Source organism: Cyprinodon tularosa, unplaced genomic scaffold (genome assembly GCF_016077235.1).
Source record: "Cyprinodon tularosa strain WSP-4 unplaced genomic scaffold, ASM1607723v1 ctg353, whole genome shotgun sequence".
NCBI classification, from domain to species: Eukaryota; Metazoa; Chordata; class Actinopteri; order Cyprinodontiformes; family Cyprinodontidae; genus Cyprinodon; species Cyprinodon tularosa.
Window position 1 is genome coordinate 559839 of NW_024039067.1, and position 23568 is coordinate 583406.

At 40.0% G+C, this 23568-nt stretch overlaps 1 protein-coding gene across 4 annotated transcripts in view; it reads right to left on the bottom strand.

The window, feature by feature from the left end:
* tjp3 (tight junction protein 3) overlaps positions 1–20758 on the bottom strand; it is a 31065-nt gene extending 10307 nt beyond the window's left edge. The window contains exons 1-15 of one of the 4 annotated variants that reach the window (XM_038295309.1): positions 20602–20758; positions 8529–8585; positions 7989–8113; positions 7762–7864; positions 6466–6757; positions 6259–6362; positions 5969–6158; positions 5814–5889; positions 5639–5739; positions 4867–4957; positions 4403–4582; positions 4148–4251; positions 1554–1638; positions 810–886; positions 582–678 (exon numbers count right to left, since the gene is read on the bottom strand). In XM_038295309.1, coding sequence (XP_038151237.1) covers positions 582–678; positions 810–886; positions 1554–1638; positions 4148–4251; positions 4403–4582; positions 4867–4957; positions 5639–5739; positions 5814–5889; positions 5969–6158; positions 6259–6362; positions 6466–6757; positions 7762–7864; positions 7989–8113; positions 8529–8576 — 1673 coding nt within the window. In that variant the 5' untranslated portion in view covers positions 8577–8585; positions 20602–20758. Of the gene's footprint in view, positions 1–581; positions 679–809; positions 887–1553; positions 1639–4147; positions 4252–4402; positions 4583–4866; positions 4958–5638; positions 5740–5813; positions 5890–5968; positions 6159–6258; positions 6363–6465; positions 6758–7761; positions 7865–7988; positions 8114–8528; positions 8586–14507; positions 14776–16796; positions 17303–20601 lie in introns of those variants that run through there. The other 3 variants (XM_038295306.1, XM_038295307.1, XM_038295308.1) reach the window with 3 other exon arrangements.
* Positions 20759–23568: the final 2810 nt, after the last annotated feature.

Here is a 23568-nt window from a genome sequence, read left to right on the forward strand (position 1 = left end):
TGGCTACATATTTGTTATTTTTTGCTACATGCCTCCCCATCTTCTTGCCATATGTTTCTATGGCATAAATCAGTGTCTGTGACCTGTTTTCATTTTAAAAAAAGAACATTGGCACAAACCTAGCCTGTATGTATTTTTTGTATGTCATCGAGAGTATTTAAATGATTTTTAATCAGAAAAAAAATTAAAATGCAATTAATCGCGAGTTAACTCAGGCATTGATGCGATTAATCGCAATTAAAAAAATTTAATCGATTGACAGCACTACTATCTATCTATCTATATATATATATATATATATATATATATATATATATATATATATATATATATATATATATATATATATATATATATATATATATATTTTAACTCATGAATAGACAAATGCATTTCAATTATGAAGAGCAAGAGAATAAACACGGGAACATAAAATATTTCCTGTATACTAACTTTACTTTTACTTTGAAAGACTTGAAATAAATGTCCTGTCCTGACAGTGCAGGTCTGCAGCTAGATTCTCTTCAAATTATGTGTAGAAAGTGAATAAAAAGCACATGAAACTGAAAGGTTTGCCTCACCTGCGTCTGCTGTTGGCTCGGTTTGAGTTCCCGCTACCTGAGGTGTCCCTGCGGGGGGGAGATGCGTAGCTGGCCTCTGATTCCTGCTCTGAGTCAGCTGTGGAGGTCAATAAATAAAACATTTTCATACTTCTTTTGAGGAAAGTTTTTCAACATCTTTGTCCAGCAGCTGATAAAAATTAATAAAAAACTAATGAAAAGGAGAAAAAACTAGAATGAAATGCAGACCTTTCTGTGGCTGCTCGCTGGTTTCGCTCCATCGAGGCGGCTCCACGTGAGGCTGCAGAGAAACCTCGGGCAGGACTCTGCAAGAGAAAAGAGGGAGGTGGGAGTGAGGGAGGAGGAAGACAACAAATCTCAGTTATGTTTGACGAGGGGGGACCAGTGGCTATATTCATGATAATCTGAGACTTGAATGGTAAATGTTCAGCTTATTACCTCTTAAAGAAGCTCTCTGTGTGAAGGTCAACTGCATTGTGACCACTCAAAATGATCTGCCTATGATCAGCATTTAAAGCTTCTTGGCCAGTAAATATCTGAATGAACCTTTTTTTTATTTTAATCATGCTTTGAAACACATGCAGATTTTCAGGAACTGATGCATGATGGGTTCATTGGTATCTGATTGGAGCAGAGCTGCTTCATTGATAAGTGTTCTCTGATCAATACAGCCACATACATGTTCTGTAAAAAGCCACTTTTATTTTATTAGTTAACAAAAACTTAAAACACATGTGATACAAAGTCAAAAAATAAACCAAAAACAAATCAAGCAAAGTCAAACTGGTCCTGAATAAGTAAATGAAAAAAATAAATCACAGAAATAAGAGCAAGGGGTACCTTTAAGTATTTAAATCAAACAAAAGCAAATGATTAGTGATAAGCATAAGAGAAAGCTGTGAAGTCTGGCCAGTGTCCGCTCCGGGAACTCTTTCAGGTATGGGGGTGGGTTTGGAGGACCATCATCTGTACCTGTATCTGCTGAGGGAGTCCTGGCTGTACGAAGTGCTGTGCCTCGGAGGAGGTGCCGAGGTGCTGTCCGACTCAGAATCAGAATCTGGAAACAGAACATGGAAAACCATCATCATCAGCAGTGTCTCAGTATCCGTTAGGGCTGCAACTAACCATTATTTTGCAAATCGGTTAATCTATTGGAGCTGCTCAGTGGTGCAGAGGGTGGCACTGCTGCCTTGCAGCTAGAACAGGCATCCCCAACCTCGGTCCTCGAGGCCCGCTGTCCTGCAGGTTTTACAGGTTTCCCTGCTTTGGCACAGCTGATTATAATGATTGCAGTAGACCAAAAGTCTGTTAATCAGTTTTCAATTAAAATCAGCTGTGCCGGAGCAAGGAAACCTCTAAAACCTGCAGGACAGCGGGCTTCGAGGACCGAGGTTGGGGATGCCTGAGCTAGAAGGTTCTGGGTTCGAGGTCGGGGTCTTTCTGCATGGAGTTTGCATGTTTTCCCTGAGCATGAGTGGGTACTCTCTGGGTACTCTGGCTTCCTCCCACAGTCCAAAAACATGACTGTCAGGTTGATTGGCTTCTCTAAAGTCCCCTTAGGTGTGAGTGTGTGCGTGAATGGGTGTTTGTCCTGTTTGTCCCTGCGATGGTCTGGCGACCTGTCCAGGGTGGACCCCGCTTCTCGCCCTCAGACAGCTGAAGATAGGCACCAGCACCCCTCGCCACCCCGCTTGGGATTAAGCATGTAAGAAAATGGATGGATGGATGGATTAATCTATTGACTATTTCTTCAAATAATTGGACAAGCAAGCAAAATATTCCTTAAATAAGGATTTTATTCGAAACTCAACCAGGAGAAACTAAAACTTTTCCACTTGTGGAGTTCTGGATAGAGCAGATTGACAATTTTATCTTAAATGCAAAATGTTTACATATCTTTTTTCTTTTTTCACAATTTTGGTATAATTACTGCTAAGTGAGTCACTGTCAGCTAAAGGTATATTTCAGAGTCTCTATCATCCAGTTAACAATTAATTGATTAGTAAATTATTGACGATTATTTCTATAATCGATAAATCAGATTCTAACAATTCTACTTCTATTTTTACTTCTTCATGTTGTTACACTTATTTTTGGTATCTTGGGGGGAGAGTTTTAACTATGCACTGAGAATTAGAGAGCAAATGCTTTAAAGCTTTATAAAAAATAAAAAAAAATTCATAAATCTGTGAGGCACCTCTGTGCTGCAGAACCTTCTCAGCTGCACCCAATAACAGACAAACCATTAAAAGTGAAATAAATACCGACAGGGAAGTTTAGAGGGTAAAGGACAGGGAATGTTTGTGTTTGTGTGTGAGCACCTATTTCACCATCACGCTGAGAAACATTTGAAGCAAAGTGAGGACATTTTGCTTGTCTTCACTTTGTCTGCAGACAGGTTTAGGACTAAAGGCTGCGTACAAATTTTTAATCTACAATCAGTTTTTTTTTTTTTTGCATGTCCCACTGTCTGCGTATAGAGAGGCTTCGCCTAGGCAGGGTGGGCAATTCTGCACAGATTTTTTTTCACCACTGTCTCTGTGCTATACACTAATTACAACAATTTCCCACATTTGACTTGGACAGATTATGAAAAGTTATTAAAAAAAAAACCTAAATTAAAAACCAGTGGCACATTCTATAAAGCAAAGCCCCACTGAACAAGTCTGTGCAGCATCTCGAACCAGAACAGATAGAGAATGTTCATATATTAAAAACATAATGACATCTGCGTCTAAAGAAAGAAAAATACAGCTATAAACGCAGTGGGACGATTTGCTTGCTGACTGAGGCGGAGAGGTGATTCTCATAGAGAGATCTGAGAAGTTTATCTAAGTTATTCTTATTTTCATAAAGAGGTGAGAGAGATACGCTGCGCTTAGCTGCTCTTTCTGACCCTCATTTAGTTTTTTTGTGAGGCTCAAAGTGGATTAACTACTTCATCCATTTTTTCTCGTGAAGTTTTTTGTGATGCTCAGATACATTTTCTGTCCTCCTGAACTCTTATCATGGGTAAATTTTTCAATTTTTTTATGTTTCATTTATTATTTTTGCACCAGTCTGTACTGCTTACTATATACGGGATGTGCGACTTCAAAACTGATTCTTTCTCCGTGCGATTAACAGATTTTATTTTGTATTTCCCTCCAAAGCGGATGTGTTTTACTTTGTAACTGCGTCTCTCTTCCCGTCAGACCCATGAAATTGCTGCTGAATTGCTGCGTAGTCCAAATAAAATAGATTTGGGCTCTATCTCAGTTGGAGCTACGCAGCCCCCTTGTGTAAAATCGTGTCTATATGATTATCTCAATTGACTTTTAATGAGCGCTAAACACCATGACCTTGTCCGACACAATTTTCTGTGAAATTGGATGTAAAATTGGATTCAGTGCATTCTGACCTTAAGGTGTGAAATGAGCTTAGGTTTAGTTTAGCTATGCAATGGTGATGGTTAGGTTTAGGGCACAGAAAGGGTTAAAAATGGCTTAAAATGAATGTAGGTTAATGGGAATCAACAGCTCTCACTACATGTACCCAGACAGGGATGTGTGGACATGTGTACAGACCTCTGGGTGGGATCCTCACTGGGGAGTTGACCCTTCTTGGTGGCTCGTCTCTTATATGTATGGGGGAGGATCTGAGGCTGGCGGGGGGAAGATCGGAGAGAGATCTGCAGAGACAAGGTGTAGGAATTAGGATCATTTAGAGGTGAAGGCTGACGATGAAATGTGTTTGAAAAGTCGACTGTTTGGGCTGTGTGTCTGAATGTTTCAGTCCCGTAGCCATGCCCCAGCAAAGGTCAAATCAGAGGTAACCCGTACTTGTATCTGGCATCTGGGAGAGGGCTCTCTCTCCGTGGGGGTGGGGACGCGCTGCGGTCAGAGTCGGAATCAGACACCGGCTTGCGTGGCCTTGAGGAGGCGGAGGAAGGCCGAGGCAGGCTCCAGTTGTTCACAGGAGAAGATCGAGGGTTTGGGAGGGTGGACAGTCCTGGTAGAGCTCTGCAGAGAGATGCCATCACTAAGGTCTTCAAAGCACTCTTCCAACTCATTTTAATATACTGGGAGCAGCAAAAAAGGAAGACTTTGAAATCTAGAATTTAAACCATTTTATAGAAACACCCCATCAAGATAATGCAGAGCAGTAAAAGTGAGATTATTACTGCTGAAATGATCAAATAATCAAATTTTTTTCACTAATTAAATGAGCTGAAACTGGAATGAATTCCTAATAAATGAGTAAAAGGCTTCTGCTTCTAAGCTTCTTTTAAATCTAAATGACTGACCTGTATTTGCTGGAGTCCTTCATATCTGGGCTGACTCTCCTGACGGGAGGAGGAGGAGTGGCGCTGCGGTCTGAATCCGACTCAGAAGGAGCTGAAGAGAAACAATAATTCAACATAATAAATCTTTTTTTCTTTATCTCACAGCTGACATGTGATTCATTGAGCCATCTCTATAGATATGCTGCTATAGGCTTAGACTGTTGGAGGACATAGGGACCCCTTTTAATAATTCTGCTTCATTCTATCCTTACTTTCCCACTCTGCAGAATTTAATTCACTCTCTAACTTTTCTCATCATAGTAGCTTCATCTGGTCTATAGCTGCCTAGCTATAGACCCCTGGACGGGGTCGCCTGTGGAGCTGGTTGACAGTAACCTTTTGTATCTCTGCTTCTTTATCTATGTCTGCTTCTGTCTCCTTGAACCCCAGTCGGCCTCTGCAGATGGCCGCTCACACTGAGCCTGGTTCTGCTGGAGGTTTCTTCCTGTTAAAAGGGAGTTTTTCCTCTCCACTGTCGCTATAAGCATGCTTAGTGTGAGGGATTGCCGCTGAGTTGATGCAATCAACTGGTTTTCCTTTGAATCACCTTTACTGTATGATCTGGTTGAATTGTAAAGTACCTTTAGATGACATGAGTTGTGAATTGGCGCTATAGAAATAAACTGAATTGAAATTGTGGTAGTGGTGCTTTTAAGGCTCTGAAGGGCAGCATTCCTACAGTCAATGTGCCATTTAAGTTAAATAGTTAAATGCGTTTCTGTGGAGGTTGTACCTCTGCGGGAGGCGTACGATCTCGGAGGAGGCCGACTCAGCGTGGAGCGTACGGGCGACGGGTCCCTGGACTTGGCTCTTGGAGGAGGCTCAGCTCTCGTTCTAGGTTCAAAACATTTTCAGCAATTGAAAAGAAAGAAACAAAAGAACAAAGAAAAACTCTGTGACGTCTGTACCTGCGGGTCCGTTTCTCTCGGGTGTGTTGACGCGTTGCCCGACGAGGGGTGATGTCCTCATCGATGTCTGAAATGTCTGTTTGGTCACAGAGAAAAGTTTAACAACCTGATGTGGATCCACGCTACCTACTGCCGGCTCTATGAGGAAATCTTACCTTCCAGCTCGGAGCTGCTGTCTTTGCGACGCTCCTCGTCGCTGTTGGGGGGGCTGTCGTCCACCTCAGGGATGGTGACCAGGAACTTGCGGTCGTCTCTGAGGACCGTCATGGTCAGCTTGCCCCGGCTCTTCTCCACCAGGTGCTTGGTCTCCAGGAGGGAGAGATTTTCCGTCGTCATTCCGTTAATCTATTAAAACACAGAGAAGCGGTTATTTTTGCTTTTCTTACAATAGATAGAAGAAGTTTCCATGCTTTTAATCTTAAGCAGAGGAAAGAGAAAAGTCCACCTTTAAAATGAGGTCTCCCTCCTGCAGCGTGCCTTCCTTTGCAGCCAGGCCGCTTTCTGTCATGTGCTTTATGAAGATCTGACTTCCCAGCTTCAATCCGTACTCTGCAGAGCAGGACAGGATTGGTCATTTTAAAATGAGACCTGGACTAGAAAAATATCCATCATACAGGTTTGCATTTCAAACTAATGTGAAGGAAAATCCTACCGTCTGTGATTTTCTTCTTAATCAGCGTGGTTTTAATGGGTTTCTCAGGAGCATTGTTCTGCGGCAGCCTCTTGTACCCGGACATCAGTGGCAGTGTTGCTCCGTAACCGTTACGCTGAGGCGAGGGGCTGCGGCCGCGGGGGTTGTAGCGTCCCGCGTCCCTGTTGTCGCTGCCATCAGAGTAGCGGCGCGTTCGTCTGGGAGGATCTTGATCCAGCAGGTTGGACTGTGAGGCTGCTCTTGTCGGTCTGGAGGTGGCCGGGATCTGGATCTTTCGAGGCCGTTTAACTGTCTGCAGGGAACAAAGGTCAGAGTTTAAAGATCAGGTTGACCTATGAGATGAGTCATCATTACATACAATTAACTGAACATTTCGTCACATTATAACCACAAACACTTATGCTATTTATTGAGATTCATCTGATGGACCAACGTGGAACAGATGGTTCTAATTTCAAATTATTGTTTTTGAAATAATTTAAAAGCAAAAATCAAACGATGTGATTCATGTGTCCCTTTAAATCAGGTCTCTCAAACTGGTTCCAGAAAGGGCCGTGTGGCTGCAGGTTTTCCTTCCAACCAAGCAATAGCACACCAGGCTCCCTTCATCTCATCAAGTCATCATGTTCAGATTGGACTCACTTGATAAGATGGCTGGAGTCTGGTGTGGTATTGCTTGGTTGGAAAGAAAACCTGCAGCCACACGACCCTTTCTGGAACAGGTTTGAGACTCCTGCATATGCATTTGTTTTTAAATCAAAATCTGGACCGTGTCTACAGGTTTTAATCCAGAACTTCCTGTTTTTAGGTCCATCCATCCCAACGTGAACAGTGAGCAGCTCCTATGCTCATACCTGTGAGCCATTTTTGATGCTGTAAACATCTTGTTTTAACATTGGGAGGTTAATTTCTTATTTCTCTGATTTTCATGATCCTGCTGTTCATTCACTTTAATTAACACAAACATCTGAGATCTTCACAGAACAGCAGCATTCAAGCCCATACCTATATAATAATAATAACTATACAGGTGACCACCAGGGAAGCTAATCTGGATTAATTTCTGGATATTAAAGGGATCTCAATAAAAATGTAAAAAAGTAATTTTTTTTTGCATTTGTTAAAAATATTGAAAACCCTGCATAATTTTCCTCCCACTTCACATGTATGACTATTACGTAAAGTCCTAATAAGATAGCCTAAAATGTGTGGTTGTATTATAATAACATTTGACATGGTTGAAGGGGTGTGAATACTTTAGCAAGGCTATTTTATTTGCGCCTTTGGAATACTCACTATGTTTGCCGTCTTGCCGCATGCCTTTAGGGTGTGAATGGTGTAGTTAGAGTGAACGTTTTCCATAGAAACTCCATTGACCATGACGATTTGGTCTTTGTTGCTACAAAAAATCAAAACAACATAAAACATAAGCAACAACAGATATAAGTCTGTTTTTTTTAGGGGGAAAGGATAGTTTTTTATTTGATCTTTAAATGTTTAGTTGTGTAAAAGGAGAAACATACAAGAGTCGTCCCATGGCCGGTCCATTGGGCAGAACATCTGACACCACCACAGCTGTTTCTCCCGTATCTGGGTTTGGCTTGTCCTTCCCTCCTGATAGAGCAAAACCAAAGCCCACCTTTGGGTCCTGCCATGAAGAGAGGGAGAAAAGAAAGGGGGCTAAATGATAGGAAGTGCATTAAAGCCAGATAAGGAATGCAGTAAAGAAAAACGCAGCCTAAGTGGGAGATGGAGCACAGAGATAGAGGGAGACGGAGCACATTCCAGTGGCAGGATGGTGACGAGCCAGTCTGTGCTGTGGGGCGCAGTAGGGTGTGTCTCTCTGAATTCCTGCACTGGAACAAGACATCTGAAGCACGGTCCACCTCAGACCCAGAGAGTCCCTCAGAATAACCCCTGAGAAACAAGCCCCCGCCCCACCCTGCTAGCTGTTCCCTCTACAGCAGACAGATACCAAAGGTACCAAAACACATTTAATGCTGATAAACACCACAGAAGGTCCCCACAGATCCATCATCACATTCACAGGAAGAGAAACTTACCTTGTTTAGGGTTATCGTGTGCTGCTCCCATATCGTTATCTCATCCATGCCTGGTTTCTGACAAAAATAAAAAAGGGACTTTAATGACTTTCAGATTTAGCCGAATGTGATCAAAATAATGCCAACATGGCCGCTTCATCCGATGGTGGAACGCTGGACCTTAACGTGGAGGACAGTGGATCCAAACAGAAAGGCTGTTTGTTCAACTCCACCTGATAGGAGCGTGCTCACACCTGTTTCAATCCTGCCTGACCGGTTTGGAGGAGGAGTTACCTGCTCTGTGGACGCGTGCGTGTGCGTGTACGCACTCACTCACACAGCAGACAGGTGGACTTCAGCTCCAATAAACTCGAGGAAAATAAATCCAAATAATACGACTACCGTCCTATTTTTTGAGTCTGAACTTTCTTGCCTTGCTCAATTTTCATTATTCATTTTTAAAATGAACAATGATGAAAAAAGATGACCAGTCAAGAAAAAAGTGAAATACATTTAAAAATTATTAATTAAAATAAAAATTATTGATGAGGAACGTATGAAATTGACCTAATGTCACCTTATTTATAAAATCCCCATGACTCAGTAATGACTCAGTTATTTCTGGGCCTCACTATTTACACAGTCACTATAAAATAACGACAGGAAGTGTCATTAGTTTTCAGAACATTTTGAATGTTTACAGGTGTTGCGTTACATTTCAAACACAGCGCAGCCTGTCTGACAGGCCTTTATATTAGGGAGAAATGCTATTATATTAGTAAATACTGCAATAAGAATATTTAACATACATTTCTTAGTTATAATTATGATATTGATAAATAAAAACAAAACAAATAAAAGCCCCAGAAAGAGGCCTGTAGAAAGTTATGATAATAAAATGTTTATAAGACCCCAACACTTTAGAAATATATTTACTTAAAAAACTTTATACTGTGACAGAGCACTTCGCTCTCAATCTGCAGGTTTACTAGTGGTTTCTAGAATTTCTAAAAGTAGAATAGGAAGCAGATCTTTTAGTTATCAGGCTCCTCTCCTGTGGAACCAACTACCAGTTTTAGTGCGTGAGGCAGACACCCTGTCTACTTTTAAGGCTAGGCTTAAAACTTTCCTTTTTGATAAAGCTTATAGTTAGAGTGGCTCAGGTTATCCTGAGGTATCTCTATAGTTATGCTGCTATAGGCTTAGGTTACTGGAGGACATGGGGACCCCTTTTTCATCATCTCTCTATTCTCTCACTCTGCAGAATCTGTTAGTTCAATCTCTAACTTTCTGCTCTCTCTGCTTTTTCTCATAGTAGCTTCATCTGGTCTGTTCCTGTTTGGCTGTGACTCCATCCTGGAGAGAAATATCAGCTGTGCTGCTGCCATCAACACCTTTGTTTCTAGATGTTCGAGATCTGCCCGTATTTTAGTGTTTTCCTGTTTCTCTGACTGTGACTGGCTGGATGTGCTCTCTTCATCCTCTGACATGGGAGCTAGCTCGGGAACTCGTCTGCCTGGCTGTGTGTTTCCTGGACGGGGCCGCCTGTTGAGCTGGTTGACAGTTTTTTCTATCTCTGCTCCTGTCTCCTTGAACCCCAGTCGGCCTAGGCAGATGGCCGCTCACACTGAGCCTGGTTCTGCTGGAGGTTTCTTCCTTTTACACGGGAGTTTTTCCTCTCTACTGTCGCTACAATTTGCTTAGTGTGAGGGATTGCCTTTGAGTCAATGAGTCAATGCAATCAGCTGGTTTTCCTTAGATAGAAAACTTTGAATCAATTTGACCGGATGATCTGGGTGAATTGTAAAGTGCCTTTAGATGACACTCTATATAAATAAACTGAATTGAACTGATAACAGAGCGTTATGCGTAATGAAATATCAGAAACTGTATGAAAGTCATTGATATCGAATTAAAGTATCGTTATATAATCGATACTGAAATGTTGTCCTGCCTTAACTAACCTTAACAGAAACAGATGAAAAAAAAATCCTTTCACTGTTTAATAGACGGTTCTTTAATTCAGTAAATTAAATTCCTGCCTAGCAGATTGTTTGGATAGCAATATTAAGAACACCAGATTTCAACTTTCTTGACAAACGAGGTGAAATGCCGTTCATGTTTCGCATTTGCAACCCAAAGACCAAACAAGCTGAGCACGAACTAAAACATGAACTACTATGAAATAACCAATAAGGATGTTTGTTCCAGAGGAACAGGTAAAGCAGGACGCTGTCGGTGAAACATAAACCGGTTCGAGCTTTAAGGGAAATTCAAGATCCACATTCTGATGCTTCATTTTAAACTCCGGGCTCTGGACACGAAAATCAGAGATTTACTGGTTGAAGCCAGTTTCTGTTATTCTTTAAAGTCTCGACACCCGTAGATATTTTCTCTTGCACACACACTTATTTGTGCAAAATTTCTGTAACTCAAAACGAAAAAACTAACAGCTTCTTTTTATTTGGGATTCTAGTTTTGTATTTAACAGGAAATGAAGGATTTATAAGATTATCACCATTTTTAAGCATCAAAGCAGATATCTTTATCTAATCTCTACTAAACTCAAAACAAGGCAGCGCAGGATGTAATTTGTTGATTTGCTCTAAAAAAAAAAACTGAGATTTCCTGGTTTTGATGCATATCATGAATAAGAAAAAGCAAACACTTTTTTTTAAAAACTAACTGGTCAGATTTGCCATTTCACTGCTGCTATTCCGTTTTTAACAACCAAACCAACAAAAAGAGAGAAGCTACGTATTATTGAATAATATATTCAACTATATGGGTTAACTAAGGCTCTCCTAATTTTTTTTTTTTATCCCTTGGCCTGTTGCATTTCATTTTTATGCAGATGGCATTTAGCTGCACTGCTCCTCAACAGTCCAGATTGTTTTAAACAAACTGAGTTTTAGTGCCTAAAACTTTAGCCAAGTTTAACACAACTTTAAGAAAAATTTACTGTTTTTCCAAAAAGCTCAGTTTTTTTTTTTTTTTTTTGGTTTTTTGTCTGTTTTCAAGCACAATTTGAGTAATTATCCCGTTGCTAAGGCACGACCAATCAGTGCCTTAGTGGCACTGATTGGTTGCTAAAAACCATTTGACTGTCACTACTCTTACTAGCAGACATTATCAGCACTGGAAGCTCGTGTCAAAATAAGTACTTCACCTTCACTACCTTTTACGCAAACTAAAGTATGCATCAGAAAAAAATACATTGATCATTTCCAGCTAGTAAAAACGCCTGCAATAGTATTTGCAGCTCCCACTGCTCCTCTTTGCAATGTTTTTACATTGTTACATTACATCATTTAAAATCCTGAGCCCTGGGGCATAAACAGAGTGTGTGGTTTTCATACCAACAGCTTGTTTATGGAGTGTTTGAAAGAAAACAATGACATAAATGTACACTTCTACGCGTTTCTGCACACCTTTCCTTTATACAACCTATTTTGCATGGAATTGGTCACAGCTGCAACTTCCCGGTCCCCGCCTATAAATAAATATGCAAAGCAGTAAAAACATGAGAAAGGCTCCAACCATGTGTCCAGAAAACCATGGCAATGCCAACTCGGTAAGGAAAACAAAATTATTTAGATTCAGTGGATCTGAAATACAGATGTTAGTTTCAGAAATTAAAAACAGTGAATCTTATTTGACACTAATTTCTCTTGTATAAATGATAAAATGAAAAGAATTGAGCAACTGAAGACACATTCGAGATGAATTCTGATTCTTGCCCCAAATAAATATTTGGTAATATAACTATAAGTGATATTTTATCATTAAGTAGACTGGACATTAGTTATTAAAGCTGACATCTGTTAGGGAGAGCAATAACAGGGACGAGATTCGAGGTTCTGCCATGTTGTCTGTTTAACTACAGCATTGACGAGTTGCATGCATGGATTTGATCTGTTTCATACAGCTGACATGGCTTATGGATGACCGAAGTTCCTCTGTCAGCCAGCTCCCTCTGCAAAGCTCTTTACCCTAGTGACCAAGATATTTCTTTAGCCAAGTCCTGCAGCTGAAGCAAGGAAGCCATCATTTCACACCTTCCTCTCTGCAGCTACTTATGGATGCATGAATGTTAACATCTTGTCCACATCAGAAGACATAACACCTCACTTGTTTGCAGCTAATCTACAGATCCAACAACAAATCAAACAAAGTGCCACTCAGCTCACAGATTGAGATCTACATGAAACAAAAGCAGAATATTTGGTGTACATCCTGCTGAGGTTGTTTCCATACATCTTTAAGGTGTTTTTTTTGTCAGTTTCATTGTTCAAGAATGAACCATGAATAATAATAAACATCAGCTTTGATGCCTGCTGAGTTAAAAACAACTGATTGGAATCAAAGTCGGATCGGGGTAAGCTCTACAGCTTTTGACATAAAAATGTAAAAAGTTTACAAAGCTGTTGCACATAAAAATTTATTTGCAACGTTATTTACTGATTCATAGATTCAGAGATGAGAACCCTGCAGAGGTCAGCTCATCCTCAGCAGAGTAAATCCTCATTGCTCAGGTTGATCCCAAGAACCAGGTAGAAACCTGCAGGGTGTTGCTCAAACTGTTCAAGGAGCTGTTCAAGGAGCCCTCTTTTATCTAATCGTTTTATCTAATCTCAAGGACTTGGGGGGCCTGATTTCTTTTACTAAAAAAAAAAAAAAAGAAAAAACATCTGAAATGTATTCAACTGGATGTACCTTAAATATAACCGGATTTGCTTGTATTAATAGTCAGTATTCTTTTTCTTTTAACTTCTAATGAGATCATGATTGAAGCGCTCTTTTATCAATATTCGCTTATTTAGAGGTTTTGCAATCTGTTGTTTGGAAACGTTGAAACAAGCAGGCGAGAATCAGCAGCGTTAGACCTTTGGACAGGTGGCCGACTGTTTAACCAAGTTAATTATTAACGTTAAAGTTGACCTAATTGAAAGCCAGTTCTGTCCTGATTTCTCGCCAAGCTGCATGTTTAACCCGACCTCACACCAAAGGTTTGATTTCTTTAGCTCCGTTACAGTTTATTAGCTGTGATTCACGTCCGAGCGATTAAAGAAAGAAGGATAAAAACATATCAGCAGGGAGTCACCGTTTGCCACGTTCAGCAAACATACTCTGAGAAGGCGTTAGGAATGACCCTCAGTAAAAACCAAAGGAGGAGCAAAGAGCAAAGGCAAACAGGAGCATAAAACTCCTGCTGAGAAGGAAAAGGAGGCCAACTGGCTGCTGAGGAGACCTACATTTACAGGAGGACTGAACTTTAGTCCATTAGTACATTACCATCCACCTCACTGTGGAAAAGAATAATCAACTCTAGGGCTGCAACTAACGATTATTTTACAAATCGTTTAATCTGTCGATTATTTTTTCGAATAATTGATTAATAATCAGATAGTCAAAGATTCCTTAAAGAATTTGTTTTATGAAATGAAACCAGGAGAAACTCAAACTTTTCCACTTGAGGAGTTCTAGATAGAGCATACTTTTTTAAATGCAAAATATCTATATATTTTTTATAATCTTGGTATAATTACTGCTGTAAGTGGGTCACTCTGTCAGCTAAAGGCATGTTAACAATTAATCATCGTTTGCTAAATTAGTAGAGGTTTATTTCAATAATCAATGCATCTGATTAATTTTTTCATCCCTAATCCACGTTTGATCTGTTTGGACTGTCGGTCATCCTGAGAGGTTTTTAACAAGCTAAACTGAAGAAACATTTTAAATGTTTTTGTATTGTATTTAAAACTAAACATGAGCCAGAAGTAGAGAATAAACCTGAACTAGATTAATCTAAAGATTAGTCATAAACTATGAAATCTGTTAAAGTGATCAAATTCAATAGCTTATTATATAAAAAGAATTCATTTTACCATTAAGACCGAATAATTCATGGATTATAAATTAATCTCCTCATTTACTTTAAATCCTAACATTTAGAAACATTTCTGATCACATGGTCTGTTTATCACTCTCTCCACTTACCATGTGATCCTTAAACCTCACTTCCATTTTCCACTGGGCTTTCTAACCTGAGCAAAACACCTGTGGCCCCCAGCCATCAAGCAGCAGCTTGCTCTTCATACTCCATGCGCTGCCAAACACAAAGTTCTACGGTCATCCGCCAGCAGCTCCTTTCCCTCCAATTTAGTTCTGGATAAATGGAATCTGGCGTCCAGCAGAAACCTGATCCTCCCACTGAAACGATCGGTAATCTGACCTGCTGTGGTAGCTCTCCCTGTCCCAGCAGAAGGTTTCAGAGACCTCACCTGGAGAGTGCTCCTCCCCCTAAAGGCTTTGCCCGCTCTCATGGTCTCTATGGAGCTCTCAGACGATGGTGGATTTAAGGTGGAGCTTCGTCCTCCTTACAGGCTGTGATACAACCTTAAATAGGGCAGCTGCTGTATTCAGATATGCTGGTTCTGCTACAGGACATCAGCATTAATACTGAGCAGGACCTCAACAGTCCAAGAGTTTGATGTGAAACTTTAAAATGAGCTGGTCACCAGAATCAAGGCGCCACTTCAAACAAAAACCTCAGTTTCAAAGTGGAAAAACGTCTTTTGCTTGTTAATCAATGTTTTAGAGTTCCTTTAATATGAGGGCAGGGTCTGAGTTAGCTATGCACTGCCAGTCAGCTGGCTCAAAGTTATTATCATCAACTAAAAGGGATGAAATAAGGAAAGAATATTTTCATTAAAATGAATTATAAATAAAAACTAGACCTTGAAAAAAGACAAAAACTGACACTGCAATAAAAGTCAGTTTAGTTCCCGCTCTAGTTCCCGGTTGCTTTTTTCCCTTTTTTTTTGCTGTACCGCATTCTGCCAGCAGATGGCAGATAGGACAGGCAGGTCATTAGTGCTGCAGCCGTCTGTACTTATCTGGGGTTTTATATCTGTTATTATGATGATTGTGGTTTTCTTTTTTAGATTTTCCTTGTTTGTAACTCATATTACATAGAAGATTGAAACTAAAACTGAAACTAAACTAGCTAAGAAATACTGAAAACATTAAAACTAGAAAAGATTTGGAAGTTGGAAACCCAGGGCCGCAACTAATGATTGTTTTGCGAATGATTCATCTGTGAAAATAAATCGATCAATAATCGGATAGCCAAAGGTTCCTTAAAGAAGATTTTTTTTTTACAAAATTAAACCAGGTGAAACTAAAACTTTTCCACTTCAGTTCTGGATAGAGAATATTGACGGACAAAAAATCTATACTTTCATTTTTTTATCTTAAATGCAAAATGTTGACATATTTTTTTACAATCTAAGTATAACTACTGCTCTAATTGTGTCGCTCTGTCAGCTAAAGGCATATTTTAGAGTCTCTATACTCCAGTTAACGATTTATCAATTACTGAATTAGTTAACGATTATTTCAATAATCGATTAATCACGATTAATACATTTAATGGTTTCAGCCCAACAGAAGCCAAAACGAATGTGTTAAATTGTTGACATCAGAATAACTTTTCTAATAAATAGATTTTCTTCCAGTGTAGAAACAAGCCTATATTTTAGATTAAAATATAAAAAATGTAAGAAAAGTTAGCCTATTAATGCTGTTATACTCTAAACAGGTGTAGAGTTATACTTCTAAACTCCATTTGAAAAAAAACAAAACAAGCACAAAAACATGAAATCAAGCCCAACTAGATTATAGGAACAGAAAAGCAGGTAATAGTTCACAGAAAAGGTGGCGGCTTCTCATTTAAAACCAATTAAAGCTCCGGGGGCTTTAGCACAGTATTCATTATACAGTTTCTTCCAGCTTTTTGTGGAAGTTTTTCACAATCTTCTCTGAAAACGGAATATTAATGATGAACTGTAACGTTCTAATGTTTGGCCTTCAACCTTTAGGCTGATTTTTAACCACACCAGCATTGTAGTTTAGAGTTACAAACCATTGCAACATGGCTGTAGGAGCTGCTTGACTTAAAATGCAAATGTAGAGAGCGAAGCCTCCCTACATTTGAATTTTCTTAGGAAAAAACAGCAAAGTTAACTTCTTTTTCTTTGTTTCGTTTTTCTTCCCCTTGATTCTTTTTTAAAGTCATTATGATGAAGTCATCTGTCACAGCTGTAGTTAATTAAACCAAAGACTTTTACCTGGACCTGAAAACTTTAATACTTTTATAATAAGCCCCAAAAAAACGCAGCATATGTAACTGCAAAATGCCTCGCTTGGTTTTCAGTAAATGTCTCTGTGACCTGATCCGATATGATCTCGCTTTGAATACACATCACATTTGATCCATTGACTTACAGGCACCACCAACAGCGGTGGGGGCTCCGGGGGCTCAGAGCCAAATTTCTTCAGTAGTTTGAGTCTCTGTGTCAGTTTCATGATGACAGCAGTGCTGCTGCAGCCGTCTTCTCTTCTTTAAATATTTCCACTGGTGAGTCGGTCAGAGGATGAGGTCAAACATACCATAATCCCACCACGCATGATGGTGAAAGAACTCAAAGTTAGAAACTAGAAAGTGGAATCCCTCATGCATCCATCCAGAGCTGAGCTCAGAGCTCTCTGCAGCGACTCCTTTCATAAAGGGTCAGTCAGTTGCTCCCAGTGTCAGCGCTGTGTGAGCAGATTGGTCAACTGCTCCTCCAGGCAGCAGTGGCTGCAGGTCCCAGGCTGCTGGCTGAGTTTCAGTCTGCTGGGCGCCATGGTTACGATGGAGGAATGAGAGCACTGGTCTGTTAATAATTGACGGGCTGTTTGCTACAATATAGATCCTCTGGTCTGGAGTTAGGTTTCCTGGGTTCCTACAGTGGCTCTGTTGTGTCTCAGGACCAGGAAATAGCACCGTGGCAACAGCGAGCTTTGATGTTATCTCTGCTTCGTAGTTAACGTTTATCCACGCCCCAGAGCGTGGGAGTGCCCCTGCACTCCTGTTTTCTGATAATCAGTGTCCTGCCTCTTTAGGGCCGCAGTCACCTGTCCCTTACCTACATCACAGCACTTCTACATTGGAAAAGGCTTCACCTCTAGCAGTAAGTGTGGGTTTGGTTTTGGCAACAGAGCAGGATCCTGGGCAGGGATCAGCAGGCTGTGTGACAACTGGCCCGTTACTGGAGGTGAAATATTAATCCGATAGTAAGAAAATAACAGGATGACCTGCAGCCATGAGCACAGGTGTTTCCTCTGTTACTTTGTAGGTTATTACTCCATGTTTGTGGTCGGGGGATTTTTAACTTTCTTTCACTTTGAAGCCACTCCTGCTGGGACATCCAGCATGCACAGTTACCAGCTGGGAACTTAACCAGTGGTTGAGTAAGCAGCGAGGAAAAGCAAGGCTTCCCTGTGCAAATATGAACCTTCCCACCACAAACACTTCAGAGGTTTACAGAGTAGCTGTAGTTACACAGACCTGGCATTTTCAGCTTCCACTTTCTGAGGGCTTTGGGAAAACAGAGCAAACAGCCGCCTTACAAGCTACCTGGATGCTACACATGAGACTTTGAAGTTTATTCTGCACTTTTAGGCATCAAAATCACTGCGATTACAGACTTGATCAGCTGTAACTGAGAGGAGGAACACATAAAAAAGGCTATTTTTACTTAAGATAATAGGAACTGGTAACATTTTCAGTTTGTAAACCAGAACCAACAACAGGGCTGTGAGATACAAGCCTTTTATATCCGATATGATACAGATATCACAGCTTTGAGCATTGACGGATAACAATAGACATAATATATCAACATTTATTATATATCATATTAATATCCATTTCATAGAGTGGAATGATTGAAAAGGTTTATTCTGTCAAACAGAAAACATTACTTAACAAAATCAGATATGAGAAAAATTGACTAATTTGTTATTCAGTAATTTTAATGCTCATAGCGTTCTAGTATCAGGCCGATATTGCACCGATTTCTGATATCAATATCTGATCGAGATATCCCCAATTATCAATTTTTTTGCTTTTGATTGACCTTTTAACGTAATTCACTTTCTAATTTTATTTTAACACAACCATTAACCTTTAAATTGATGTCAGCCCTAACAGCAGCTCTGCTAAATCTGGTGTCTGACCGCCTAAACCCTACATCCCCCAGAATGCCGAGCGGTTCTGGATCTTGGTTAAGTGAAATTCTCAAAGATTTGATTGGATATATTTATATTAATATTGTTTTTGTTACGATACATATTATATTTTTGATTGCTCAACATTGACCAACACCAAGTGTTTGATGCTAAATTAACGTTAGGAAAATCTGCTCTGCTGGATAAATGGGGATCCAATCATTCCTAAAGTTACTGTTTGATTCAAACACTTTATCAAAGTCCCTTTGAGAATGGTAATTAAAGGATAGTGGTAGTTAAAGGAAAATTTAATCAAAAACAAAACTGAAACCAGCCATGAAGTGCCTGATACTAGAGCATTGATACCAAGCATTCAGATATAAGAATAACTCCTACAAACATCACATTCACGTTCAGAGTTAATAAAACAAGCTCAGCTGTAAGAAATAAATCCAACTTAAATATAGTTCTTACTGTATTAAGTCACACCAAATATAATTCTTCTAAATCCTAATGTTTAATCCATAATGGCTGCCAGGGAAGGTGCTGCCAGCTCCATCAGCAGGAGGTCAAACCTGGACGGCTCACCAGCAAACAGCCGCACACATAAAAAAATGACCAACAAACCTGAGCTGCATGTTTTTAGCCTGCGGCAGGATGATTAGATTTAAACAATGCATCTATAAAAAAAAGTAGGACTGGGCAATTAATTGCATTTGCAGTATAACTGCAATTTAGAAAAATGCTATTTTCAAAACGCAGAGACACTCAATTTTAGTCAAAATGAATTTAACAAGAGTAAGACATTACATTTCTCTCTTAGGTGGCGTTAATACAATTAAAGTGGGTAAGCTGTCGCACTTAAAGAACCAAGAGTTGCAGCTACCACCTAGATCTATGCATTATAGAAGAAGTAAGAACTTTTTCAACTGTTACAGCAAAGTCCTGCAGCTCTGGATTCTGGACAAGCAGGCTTTCAAGCTCATGAAAAAACTGAAACCTTGGAGTAAAACATCATCATGGTTATGCTTAGTACAAAAGAAAATCGCAATATTGGTTGAAAATAGTTTCTTTTTTGAATTTTTGCAAAATGGTTCAGTCCTATAAACAAGCACTGATTCTTTTAGTTTAATTAATATTTCATATTAATACTGACTCCAAGCAGATGCTGTTTCTGTTCATTCATTCAACAAAATACCCTAATTTGTTCAAATACAGTCCAGACACATTCTCCATCTCTATATAATATTGTGTCTTATAGAGTTTCTGTATCGTGGCTTTAATGGTTAATAAATAAGTTTATATTGTTTCTAGTCATTGCAGCACTAGAGAGAGAGCATCCACCAGAGTCAAATCAATCCAATTCATTGTTCATGCATCACCAAGTTTACCATTTGGAAAAAAATCCAGGGGTTTGATTAAAACCCTTTGGAGTGACAGTAAACTTTAGAGCCTCAATCAGTTCATCAGATCCAAAGGCTGATTGGCATGAAGGCAGAGGAAGACGGAGCACTTTGGGAATGCAGCCGAAACTGTTGTGAAACTCTGTGGCAGGCAAGTAGAAACTTGTAAGTGTGGCAGAACCAGTATGGTGAGGGAAAGAAAAGGAAGAGAGGGGGGAGAGAGCAGGGCCTGCAGCTGTCTGTCAGTCACAGTTCAAATATACAAACAGCAAGAACTGCAGCAAAAACAGAGAAATGGTCCAAAACTCGGTAAATCTGGAGTCAATTCAACTTTCAAACAAAACAACCAACACCGTGACTGAAATACATTGTAAGGTAAAACCGGACAGATAAAATAAAACTTGTTTTTTTTAAATCATTTTATGTAGATATTAGTTAAACTTTGGACTTAAAGAGATTAAACTATCCAGAAGGATCCATTTGGCTGCGACAAAATATTCTAATTTAAAGAAAAGGCCAACAGGCGACAGCTGCTGGAATCACCTGTTTGTTAGAGCTGAGACTCTCCTACCAAAAACTTTTTTATTTATTAATTTTTTAATTATTTCTCAATAAAACAAATAAAGTTTCCAAACCTGTCTGTTTCCTCTCCGTATTAAACCGTCTGGATGTTTCCTGTTGTCTGTAGTCCTCTTCGCGTATCGTTTTCTCTCTTTGACTCTTTGCTTTCTACCTGGATTCTCCCTGAAATCTTCAGCAGCTCAGGTGAGCGGGGGCGTGTCCGGAACGTGCGCGCTCAGTTTCGCGACGTAATGACGTGAGTCAACGTCAAAGGAAGGGCTTTCGATCACCGATAAAATACCTGCTGGGAAATGACTGCAATCTTTTACATCCATTATTATTATCTCTTGTTCCTGCTTTAAACAGCAGGATAAAAGATCATTGGCTGTTTATAAACGGCTGCTAAATTCCTTTCATTTAAAGAGTCACATTTTAATTATTTCATTCTCCATATTTGGTCATTTTCCTGTGTAAATAAGAGCAATAATTATAAGGCCTACATCTTAACTGCGGTCCTTTAATGGCGGTTCTAGACCAGCTTTATCAGGGAGCCTACAGTGGGGTCAGGTCAGGGATTTCACACAAAGGGGGGGAGTATAGCACAAGACAATAAAACAAAAAAACAGAAAAAAATGTACATATAATAAAAACTGCAAACAAACAACAAATATTCAATCATTTGAATTTAATGTAATCAAGAGCACCAAAGAGTCGTGGTCTTTTGCTCTGCTTTACCTCCTCCTCTACTGTCAGATCAGCATACCCATAGACCAGGGATCTGCAACCTTTCATATCCAAAAAGCCATTTTGCCCTGAGTCCAGCCAATTAAAACTCGTTAAGAGCCGCAAAATATTACATGATTTTTTTTAATTAAAAAACATCCAATTATTTTTGTAAAATATCTGCAATAAGAAATCTGTTTCCATTTTAAATAACCAAAAACTGATTTGGATTCTTTGCTTTCAAAGTTAGGAAAAACATCAAACGATTCATATAACTGAAGTATGGACTTTTTTCTGTTGGGTAATATTTGATGTAAAAAAGCATATATATATATATATAAATATATATAGACCAGGCAGACAAATCTGTGCACTGCCTGGATTGACTATAGGAAAGCCTATGACTCAATGCCACATACATGGATACTGGAATGCCTGGAAATGTACAAGATCAACAGGACTCTAATAGCCTTCATCAAGAACTCAATGAAGCTGTGGAAAACAAGTCTGGAAGCCAATGCAAAGCCAATAGCACAAGTCACCATCAAGTGCGGCATATACCAGGGTGATGCACTATCCCCGCTGCTGTTCTGCATAGGCCTGAACCCCCTCAGCCAGATCATCACAAAGAATGGCTACGGATACCAATTCCGAAGCGGAACAATCATCAGTCACCTCCTCTACATGGATGACATCAAGCTGTATGCCAGGAGTGAGCGAGACATCGACTCACTGATCCACACTACCAGGATCTACAGCAACGACATTGGGATGTCATTCGGACTGGACAAGTGCGGTGGCATGGTCTCAAAGAGAGGGAAGATGATCAGAACCGAGGGGGTTGAACTACCAGAAGGCCACATAACAGATGTTCAGGACAGCTACAAATACCTTGGGGTGCCACAGGCTAACGGAAACCACGAGGAGATGGCAAGAAAGACTGCCACAGCTAAATACCTACAAAGAGTAAGGCAGGTCCTGAAAAGTCAGCTGAATGGGAAAAACAAGATCCAAGCCATCAACACATATGCCCTACCAGTCATCAGATACCCCGCTGGTATAATAAACTGGCCAAAGGAGGAGATAGAGGCTACTGACATCAAGACAAGAAAGCTCCTCACAATGCATGGAGGGTTCCACCCCAAATCCAGCACTCTGAGACTGTACACCAAGCGTAGCGAGGGAGGCCGAGGGCTAGTGAGTGTCAAGACCACTGTCCAGGATGAAACAACTAAGATCCAGGAGTACATCAGAAAGATGGCCCCCAAAGACAAATGGCTTGGTGAGTACCTCAGGCAGGAAAAAAACGAAAGTGAGGACAAGAAAGAGGAAGGAGAACCATCATGGAGGGACAAGCCGCTGCATGGCGTATACCACAGACAAATAGAAGAAGTGGCTGATATCAAAAAATCCTACCAGTGGCTGGAAAAGGCTGGACTGAAGGACAGCACAGAGGCACTAATCATGACAGCACAAGAACAGGCACTCAGTACAAGATCAATAGAGGCCAAGGTCTACCACACCAGGCAGGACCCCCGATGCAGACTGTGCAAAGATGCCTCTGAAACAATACAGCACATAACAGCAGGGTGTAAAATGCAGGCAGGAAGTGCATACATGGAACGCCACAACCAGGTAGCTGTCATAGTGTACAGGAACATCTGCCATGAGTATGGGCTGGAAGTCCCAAGGTCAAAATGGAAGACACCTCCTAAGGTAGTTGAGAATGACCGAGCTAAGCTAAGATGGGACTTCAAGATCCAGACTGACAAACAGGTGATGGCTAACCAACCAGACATCGTGTTGATCGACAAACAGCAGAAGAAGGCAGTAGTGATAGATGAGGCAATCCCAAGCGACAGCAACATTAAGAAGAAAGAACACGAGAAGCTTGAGAAATACCAAGGACTGAAGGAGGAGCTAGAAAAGAATTGAAAAGTAAGAGCAGCAGTGGTGCCAGTGGTAATTGGAGCACTGGGGGCTGTGACCCCCAAACTGGGAGAGTGGCTACAGCAAATTCCAGGTAAAACATCAGAGGTCTCTGTCCAGAAGAGCGCAGTCCTAGGAACAGCTAAGATACTGCGCAGAACCCTCAAACTCCCAGGCCTCTGGTAGAGGACCCGAGCTTGAGGATGACACATACCACCCCACGAGGGGTGAGAAAACAGTTTTATATATATATATATATATATATATATATATATATATATATATATATATATATATATATATATATATATATATATATATATATATATATATATATATATATATATATATATATATATATATATATATATATATATATATATATATAA